The sequence below is a fragment of the Triticum dicoccoides genome, chromosome 3A (genome assembly GCF_002162155.2).
Source record: "Triticum dicoccoides isolate Atlit2015 ecotype Zavitan chromosome 3A, WEW_v2.0, whole genome shotgun sequence".
Classification (NCBI taxonomy): Eukaryota; Viridiplantae; Streptophyta; class Magnoliopsida; order Poales; family Poaceae; genus Triticum; species Triticum dicoccoides.
In genome coordinates, this window is record NC_041384.1 from 105,898,235 (window position 1) to 105,907,908 (window position 9,674).

Genomic DNA, 9,674 nt, shown 5'->3' on the forward strand with positions numbered 1-9,674 from the left:
GAGTTCTGAAGTTCGGCAAACAAGTCAGGGAAATTGGCGTGGCACTAATTACCTCCAACCACCTCTCTAAAGCAGCTTCAAATAAATAAGTTAGCAATAGTAGGTGTTGGTGATGAACTTTGTAAGGTTTGGCTTGGGGTTCCCCTCAGACTTTATTGTCGATGTAATCTCGGAGGACATTCCGAGCTACACTAGTTAAATAAAGCGGCAATGTTAACCCTCAAATAAAAAAGAATAACTAGCTAGCTAAGCAGTTGTATCTGAATGACTTCCTCGGTAGCTTCTCTCTTTTTCTTTTTGCTAATCTCGGTACTCGGTAGCTTCCCTCTAATTAGGAATATTCAATGGGTTCAACTGTTATTAAGAAGAATCGTGAATTCATGATCCCCTCTTCCTCTCATTTAGATATATTATAACCGAGCATTCTTTCAACCCTCTCAGGCCAACAATGATTTCTGCCGTTGGATCTAGATTTGCGATCGTCGCTAAAGTTTTTGCGAGGCATGGGCTGCTGCTCCCGTAACAAAATTGGGCTTCTCTGGTGAATTTGACCAACATGGGTCTTTGAACGCTTTGCCGGGTGTCTGAGTGAAGCAAGCGGCGCCGCTTCAGCCCCCACTTCTCCCTTCTCTCACGATCTCTGCGACGGCGTCCGCTCGCCGCCGTGATGGTATCCCCGTGCCCGAGGATTCACCCATAGACATCTGCCTCCCGTTCGCCTCCTACGAATACTAATCTGGTCCATCGTCTTACTGGATTTGAGACTGCAGTATCAACATACGCCTTCCCTTTCCCTCTCTCTGCTTGGTTCTCTTCCCGGTTATTGCAGATCCGTGTCTCCGCCACCGGTGTTCTTCACGGATGTTGATCAAGTCCACACTGCCATCCCCGCCTCTAGGTTGCTTCCCTTTCTCCACGCCACCGCGGCCGCTCCAGGTCGCTCCGCTGCCGTTTCCGTAACGCTCCTCCCCATACTTCATCCCATCGCTGGTCCTCATCCCCATCCCCGGCGGCGCCCTAGATGGAGGTCGGCAGCAGGTATACCTATGGCGGCCGTGCCCAACAGTATCCACGGCGGCACAGGTATCCTCCCCGTCCTCCTTCTCCTATCCTTTCTCCTCCGCGTACGACCCTCGTCCGCCGCGTCCCACGCACCTCCAGTACTGCGGGATCCATGGTGGCGCCCAGCGGGATTCATGTAGGCGCGGCCACCATAGCCCAGCCCCCTCCACCGTGCCCCCCTTCCTCCCGTCCTAGCCCTTCTTCCCTTTACTATTTGCTATAGAACAAAAGGGATGTTCATGTGTGACTGATCCACGCCATCTGCTATAGAACAAAAGGGATGTTGTGGTCACAATCTTGAATGTAATGCCCAATCCTTCTAATCACAAATAAGCTTTGTTAAATTTTTGATATATTTCTTTGTATTGTGAGTTTATTCGTTCTAGAGTTGGATATTGATGAACCTCATGCCAGCACACCAGGCAAATGATTATGTTTCTTGATGATGCTTCTATATTACTAGCAACTGAGGACATTTGTAATATCGCGATCTTCTCTTTGCAGAATGCGGAGAGATACACAAACCTGTAGAGGATGGAGGAAGTGACTCGGTGGTCAACTAATAGCTAGCACACAAGCATGCTTGATATTCCCTGATCTATTTGTACGTGTTTGATGTGTAGGCATTGAGGCACATGCAAAACAGGTGAGCAATGAGCCCGAGCAGCTTGCCAAAGGTGAGGGCACACATAATCTGTGCCACAATGTCTGGCATCTCCCTAATCCAATTCGCCAAACAAACATCAAATCAATCTGCAGATTTATGATTTATTCTCTCCCTCTCGATGTAAGCAGAGTTTTCCAATGCATTTCTTTTCTTGTATGTAAACCAGACTCACATGGCTTGGATATGCAATTGCTTGATATTGTTTTCATCCCATGGAAGCTCTTGTGGCCTAATGGGCAAGTACCACCAAATGTGATTACTTATGTGCTGCCTATGACCATGTAATTTAACTTACGCATCTAAACTTAACTTATTATTTTTTTATTCTTATAGTATATTTGATTCTATGTCTGATGGGCATTTTCCTTTTTGATTGCTTGCACAGCTAATTGAAACCCCAATGGAAAATTTCAAGGATTATATCAAGGTATATGTTCGACTCTTTATGTTCATTTTGAATTTCTCATATTTTACGATGAAGGTTTTTATACGTAATTCTCTGATTACGCTCTGCAAACATGCATTGGTTGTCAATATGTTAGCTGTCCACACTAACAACTTACCTTAGTAGTGCACTTCTATGTAATAACATCAATGCTGCTGGCCAGGTCCTTTCATCTGGACCCATCAGTTTTCCATATCTCAAGAAATCTAAACATTAAGTTTTCAAACTTGAGTAACTGAATTTCGTTTGTCCAAATGAGAATTGTGTAAGTTGTACAGACTTCCTGTGATTTCTTTACCCAACTCATCTTACAGATTTCTTTACACTGATGCTAGCATCACACAGGAGGTTGTTCATGTAATCAAAAAGTGCTACAAGAATCTAAAGCCCAATTGAAATCATTTTTTTTACCCAAAATGCAACTAAGCTGCAGCTTCTTTTCGGCAGCTCTACACATGTTGATACTCTCCTACCAAAGCTGGTGTACTAAGAATTAGTGAGTACTGCTAAACATGCAGTGTGTTATATCTAAGTTAGTTGCATGCCATGTTGAGTACTTGCTTTCGTGGTTCTTAATTTCAGGATTTGTTGCCTGGTTCTATAATTTTTTGGATGATACTATTGAGATGCAGCCGTGTCACTTTGCCCCTAATATTTCTACACATCTTTATTTTCTCTACCCGTGTGCTTCTATTCTGTGTGACTCAAATGTCTAAACATTGTTGTCTTAGTTCTGGCCAAGGAAATTCAGATTATTGTCATCTAAGGCTGTGTTCGGCAACCCTCCACTCCTCTGTCACGGAGCGGAGCGGGCGGAGCATCGTCTTAGCTGCTCCATAAATTACAACTGGATGCCGCTCTGCTCTGGAACAGAGTTGCGGAGACGGAGGGAGTCCGAACAGGCTCTAAGTGATCTCTATGTTAGCTTCAAGGTTAGCCTTAATAGTCAATGGGAGGTTTATCCCAAATAATAAAATGTAGATATGGAAAATGGAAATATAGCAGATCTTGTTTGTTTAGGTAAGCAATGTTATGATTTGAATACCTAAAGTATTCAAGTCCAAGGTTGTTTTATGTGTAGGCTTACTCAAGTGTAATCATCATCTATGTTTATGAACATGATTTTCAAATTTCAGTAAGTTTGGAAAGGCTACAATGGTTGCTCAGAGTAAGTTTTGCATTGGTGTTATACTGTTAGTACATTGGCATGTAGAATATTTTGTCTTGTGATGTGTATTAAATCACATTTCCTTCCTCTTCTGCTATATTGCAGGGTTCAAGGCTTCCTGACAAGTAACCATAACCATTGTTCAGGTAACTCCTGAACTGCTTGTTGCTCTTGAGTAAAGTGATGCCGAAGGATCAAGGGTGTTTCTCAATCAAGAGCTATTAGTTACCTTGACCATGTTGCATCTCTTCTGATTTCTTCAGTTAAAAGGTCATCGATTGCTGAATTGTGCCTTCAATGCTACAATGGATTATGATTTGTATATCGGTAATGCATATAAATGAATTCTGTCAGTAAATGTGGACAAATGAATTCCACAACTACATGAGCTTTCTTAACTAGATGTTGTTACTATAATAATAATTTTATTATCAAAATGGACGGGCGCGGCAACGCGCACCATCAGTGATCTAGTAAGTTATAATAATATCAGGAAACTCGTATCTGAAAGTTCTAAAGAAGTTTTCTGGAACGAGCAAGTTCTGAACAACTAGCAGCAAGTCATATATGAATGACTTCCTCGGGAGCTTCCCTTTTGCAGCGAGCATTCTTCTTGGGCAGGAAGACGTCAGTGAGCACGGTCTTGGACGTGAGGGAAGCAGCGAGTATCCCCAGCGCCTGCATTCCAACACCCAGCAAAAGCAAAATTCAGTCAAGCACACAGTGCTTCCAAAGTCCAACCCCAAAAGGAAAATCAGACCACGCACCTCTTCCTTGCCGATCTTCACCGTCCTCTCCTGCAGCGTGCTCAGGTCCTTGACGCCGCACCGCGCGAGCAGGGTGATGCCCGACACCATGTTGGACGCCGGAGCCACGGAGAGGTCGTCCCCGACAGTGTATGTTGGCTGCAGCGGCGTCGTCGTGGCTGCGGACCCCTTGGCTTCCACAAGTATGTGCCCCCCACACTTGTCCATCCGCCGCGAGCAGCCGGGGCAGACGCTGCCGCTGGCCGCCGAGAAGAATTTTGAGCAGACGTCAGTGCCACTGTCCGCCAAGAATGTGCTTGGGGGTATGGCCCAGATAGTGGGGTCCATTGTTCTACCTTGGAACGCCAAGTAGCCCGGGGGAGCTTGTTTTTTACCTTCACAAGTTTATAAATAGGTGACGCCGTTGGTGTTGTTGTTGTTGGCGTTGCCGAGCTGCACGCCCAGCAGCTGCTGCAGGCGGGAGAGCGCGGCGGGGGCGACCGCCGGGCTGAGGGGCAGCTCGCTGCTCTTGTAGTTTGCGTCGAGCTTCTCCATGCTGCCGAGCACGTTGCCGATGCTGCCCGACATGCGCTCCTTGGTCAGCAGGGTGGTGACGGTGCCTAGCGGCAGGGACAGGAGGCCGGTGAGGAACTCGACGAACTCGCTGCCGGCCTCGGCGAAGCACACCTTCTGAGACTTGCCTTCGATCAGGAGCTTCATCGATAGCTCGTTGCTGGTGGCCATGCTATTGATTGAGATTCCCAAGGTTTCCTGTGACCTGTGTGGTTCCTGCTACCTGCCACGAGTAAGATGAAGCCAAGTAGATTTTCAGACTTTATAGCTATTGCTGTTCATTTTCTTACAAAATGGCAACACCTGGGAAAAAATTGTGCATATCAATCAATAGATTTTTGTAGACTGTACCCACTACGAAACAGATCTCCATATGGCCAACTAAGGGTTAACCAAAAGCTAACAAAATAACTTTTTTATGAAACGTGCAAACCAACCTCATGTTTGCGATAAATATGCTCCGTCCCTTCATTTTGATTATTCAATTTTATTCGGTACACAACAAGGAACACCACGTGCATAATATATGGAAATAGTACATGCAATTTCTCTATAGTCGAAGTTAATCATTCCCGCATATTCAGCTCAACCAATGACTTTAAATGTATAAAGAATGAAAATGTTTTAGTAGCAATTTTATTAATATACATTAGTGACTATTTTAAACAATATGGCTAACCGAAAAAAGACAGATACAATAGAGTAAGAGATCCATGCACAAGCGTCGAAGCATCTGGATATAAGAGCAACTCTAGCAGACCCCGCATCCTCCCGGCCCGTAAAATGATTTTGCAGTTCAAGAAAAAACGCCTTTGCGGGCCGGCGCGGGCGGCCGCAGTTGCAGACCCCACATAATGGACCCGTAAAAAGGATATTCCCGATATATATTTTTTTACGGGTCGGCTTTGCGGCGTCTGATTGGCACAGCTCCTCCTGGCCCGCAAAACTTAAATTTGCACCTTAATTTGATCTAGCATATTGCATTGCTTTGCTTTATCAACAACATTGGATACAAAAGACATCACCAAATCTTTGCTAGAATAGCAAGACCAAACAAAACAAGAACCACAAGTATGCATTTTAGAAGATTTCCAACTTCCATAACTGCTCCCACTAGTTGGACTAATATCTTCTCCATGCATTCGTTGTTGATATGTGGATTGTTGATTTTGCATTCTTCTTTCTTCATCTTTGGTTCGAAAGAAGTCGACGTTGCTTCCCCGCATAATTGCCTTCGATTGTACTAAGGAGTGGACTAACATCTGTTAAGTTTCTTTCTATCAACAAATCAATGTATTGGCTTTCCCAAAACCAAAATGAGCATCCATCATCCTACACAAAATAATGAGCAAGCTCGAAGTGAGTTACCGCAATTGAACTAAAGAATGAACTATGAAACGAGCTACCGCAAGTGCACGTACCCCGTCGTTTTCGCATTTGAAGAACACTCATCTGGGGTGCTTCGGCGTGCCCGAAGTGAGCCGCAGCACTTTCCGCGTGCAGTCGTTGCACTCTATGAGCGGCATCGGCAAGCCACAAAGACGTTGCGCGAGTGCCGAGCCCGGTGGACGGCCGGACGAGTCCATGCCCGCAAACCTTCAGCGGCGGTGGGCGGATGAACCCGTACCTGCATGCGGCGTTGCGCCCTTGCTTGGGCTGCGGGAGAGGCTCCCCGACCACCCCATCGCTTGGGGCAGCAAGCGGCGGCCGGAAAAAGCCAAATTCAGCGGCCCGCGATGAAGTGCCGCAGATCTGCAAATCCGGCGGCCAGCCGATGCAGGGGGGAAGGGAGGGGAGGCCTCGTGCGCGTGGCGGACTTCCGGCTTGCTCCTGCCGGCTGCTTTCGCCGGAATCTTAGGCGACGGCCGGCGGCGGCGGTTGGGGGAGAGGAGAGGTGGTTGGTGGGGAGAAAGCGCGGGATGAAATGTCCCCGCACCAACCGCTTCCGCTTATATGCAGGGTACCACAGCCGCGAGGTGGAAACTCGTGTTTTTCCGGGTTGGGGTCGGGATTTTGCCGCGTCCCCTAAATTTTTTTGGACTGAGGCGGGATGCAAGGTCTGATCGGGCTGGTTTTTTCGCCCGACCCGCATTTTAACGGTTATTTTACGGGTCGGGGCAAGATGCGGGGTCTGCTAGAGTTGCTCTAAGACATTTAACTGGAAAAAATAGCAAGTAACGAGAAGGGTGGATAGAAAGAGACCACAATGTCTATGTTTAGCTAATTGTTGGCAGGAGGAGGATTGATCTAGTTAGTTGTTGGCAAGAGGAGGATTGATTCAATCAAAGAGAAAACCGAAGGTTCGTACTGCTTCTCTGTTTCTAAATATAAGTTTTTGTAGAAATTCTACCATGGACTATCCACAGAGCAAAATGAGTGAATCTACATTCTTAAATTTGTAGTGAAATTTTTAAAAAAGACTTATATTTAGAAATGGAGGAAGCACAAAAGTTTATGGCTTTACATGGCGGACGTACATCTCAATGCCATGAATGATCCTTTGACACACCGAAGTCTTTACTGATGGACTCAGATATTTGACGGGAAGAAATATCTCAAAGCCCATCCAAGTCTGTTCTTTCACTATATGTACATTTCAGATGTATAATTTTTCTATATACTTCAAATGACATGTCAGTGTCAATGTAGCGGAGGATTAAAATTGAACATGATAGCAAACACCAAGTATCACAATATGTTGTGATTGGTGAATCTAACGGCGCAAATGCATGCGCGAACCATTCAGATAGTGGTAAATTAAAAGCTAGCTAGGACAACACGTTTTCATGTGACCAAATCTAGGCAAACTCGGTTAATTTTATTAGAGCAACTCTAGCAGACTTTGCAAAAACGCCAAACCTGTAATGTTATGGCCGGTTTAGCTAGGCCCACCGGACAATCTTAGTTCATAAATTATCTTAGGTTAATTCTTATGCAAGTTATTTAGGTTATAAATATAGGATGTAAGACTTTTTTTAAAATTAAGAAATAAGGATATTATTATCCCTATTGCCCGGCTCCTAGAGGAGCCGGAAACCCCAGCCACCGGCGCACCCGATCATCACCCCGTTCCACTCCATCCTTCCCCTACAACCTCCGGAGTAGGTCCGGTAGGACCCCTGGTTCTACCAATTTGGTATCCAGAGACTCGGGTTCGATCATGTCGTCATCAACGCCCACGCCACCGCTGCCCATCATCACCACCGCCCGATAACCATCGCCGGGTCCCCAACGTCGCCGGCCCCGATCACCTCCGCGCCGCTGGCCCCCGTCACTTCCGCGCCGCCGACAACCTCCGTCTTCACGCCGGAGGAGATGACCAGCACCCTGCGGGACGTCGTGACGGCCGTCCAGGGCATCTCCCTGTACTTAGCCGGCCCGCACACCACTCCGCCGGCTGCGCCCCCCGCCTACAGCCACTCGGCGACGCACTGGCCGATCCAGAACGCATCGGGCCCGAGCGGGACGCCCCTGCTGCCGTTCCAGGCGGGCTACACCGGCGGGCCCCCGCCGCTGCTGCACCCGCCCTGGTACTCGGTACCCGCGGCGATCGCTGGGGCCCATCCGTCGCTCCAGCCGCCGCCCGCCCCAGCGCTGTCCTGGCCGCAGTGGCCCGCGCCCATTCTCGCGGCGCCACCCGCGCCTCCCGCGCCCGCCTCAGCGCTGCAGTGGCCGCACTGGCCCGCACCGGCCCCAGCCGCGCCAAGGTGTTTGACGCTGGTTGATAGCCTCGAGGAGTTCCGCAAGCGCTTCCCCACCTTACAACTCGAGGACGAGCTGTTTGTGCAGGCGGGGAGAAGTGTTATGGCCGGTTTAGCTAGGTCCACCGGGCAATCTTAGTCCACAAGTTATCTTAGGTTAATTCTTATGCAAGTTATCTAGGTTATAAATATAGGCTGTAAGACTCTTTTTGGAATTAAACAATAAGAATATTATTATCCCCATTGCACGGCTCTCAGAGGAGCCGGAAACCCTAGCCGCCTTCAACCCTAGCCGCCGTCGCCATCTCCCTCCGACGCGCCGACGCCCAGCCGCCGGCGCGCCCGATCATCACCCTGTCCCACTCCATCCTTCCTCTACAACCTCCGGAGCAGGTCCGGTAGGACCCCTGGTTCTACCATGTAACAATTCCAGCGAGTTTACAGTTCCGGACTAATTTGTGTCCAGAACAGACCCCATAAAAGTTCACGGAACTGTAAATGTTTTACATGCCACTGAAAACGCGAGCCTCCGACCCCTAGTTCTATAGGTCCGAGGACAGTATATAGGCCACGAACCGGATCCTTCCGCCGCCGTCCGTACCATCCGTCTCCAACCGTCAATTTCTCCCTACTCCAATAAAATTCTACATTGTAAAAGGATCGAGCGCGTGCCTGCGGCCATGGCTGATCCCGTTCGGACTTCGGAGACTCCATGAACGAGATGCGACGGCTCCGTGACACCAGCGGCTCTGTACATCACAGCTACGGCGAGGGAAGCTAGCTAGCTAGCTTGTGGATCGATTAGCCACGACGACGGGAGCAGCTAGCTAGGCAGAAATCACCAGATTTGACCTGAGGCAGAAATCAAATCACAAACTGACCTGTTCACGAAAAAATTTCACTCTGCTGACCCTTTGGTGTGGCGCCCGACAGCTGGGTGCCGCACCCTACTGTGCAGCGCCTCTCCCTTAGGCGTCGCACATCCTGCCAGCGTGGCAGCCCTGGTCCAGTTGCGGCCCCACACGCACCTGTGCAGCGCCTAAGAGCTAGGCGCCACACTTTGACGTGCAGCGCCTAGCCCTTGGGCGCTGCACAGTGACTTAAGCGCGGCCGCCCCAGCCCGACCAGGCAGTTCTTCGTCTCTCCGCTCTCTGGACAGAGAGCAGCGGCGGCGGCGGCGCCCCCATCTAATCCCCCCACATCCCTCTCAGATCTGAAGATTTGATCCGTGGATTCGATCCCCAATCCATCCTACTAGGTAAACTCTTCCCTTCTCTTTCTTTTGCTCCGTAAATTTGAACAATGGTGTCTT

The 9,674-nt window shown here is 48.5% G+C and overlaps 1 protein-coding gene and 1 long non-coding RNA gene across 5 annotated transcripts; one reads left to right on the forward strand and one right to left on the reverse strand.

The window, feature by feature from the left end:
* Positions 1–602: 602 nt before the first annotated feature.
* LOC119267412 lies at positions 603–3,725 on the forward strand. Of its 4 annotated transcripts, none has more exons than XR_005132425.1 (3): positions 603–1,365; positions 1,567–2,010; positions 2,115–3,725. It is a non-coding gene; the product is annotated as an uncharacterized LOC119267412 (long non-coding RNA). The 4 variants fall into 4 exon arrangements; XR_005132427.1 differs by having other exon boundaries at positions 1,567–1,739; positions 1,896–3,725; XR_005132424.1 differs by having other exon boundaries at positions 1,567–3,725.
* A 178-nt stretch (positions 3,726–3,903) lies between these two features.
* LOC119272035 lies at positions 3,904–4,832 on the reverse strand. Its single transcript, XM_037553635.1, has 3 exons — positions 4,511–4,832; positions 4,110–4,444; positions 3,904–4,020 (listed from the first exon to the last, which is right to left on the reverse strand). Exons 1-3 carry the CDS (start codon positions 4,830–4,832, stop codon positions 3,904–3,906), a joined length of 774 nt encoding a protein of 257 aa, XP_037409532.1.
* Between the last annotated feature and the right edge of the window lie 4,842 nt (positions 4,833–9,674).

Excerpts from the sequence above, each read along its gene's own strand:
- LOC119272035 (XM_037553635.1), bottom strand. The coding sequence starts at position 4,832 with ATGGCCACCAGCAACGAGCTATCGATGAAGCTCCTGATCGAAGGCAAG. Across the intron at positions 4,445-4,510 it reads CAACAACAACAACACCAACG|GTAGAACAATGGACCCCACT; the intron begins GCGTCACCTATT and ends TGGCGTTCCAAG. Across the intron at positions 4,021-4,109 it reads TGAAGATCGGCAAGGAAGAG|GCGCTGGGGATACTCGCTGC; the intron begins GTGCGTGGTCTG and ends GTTGGAATGCAG.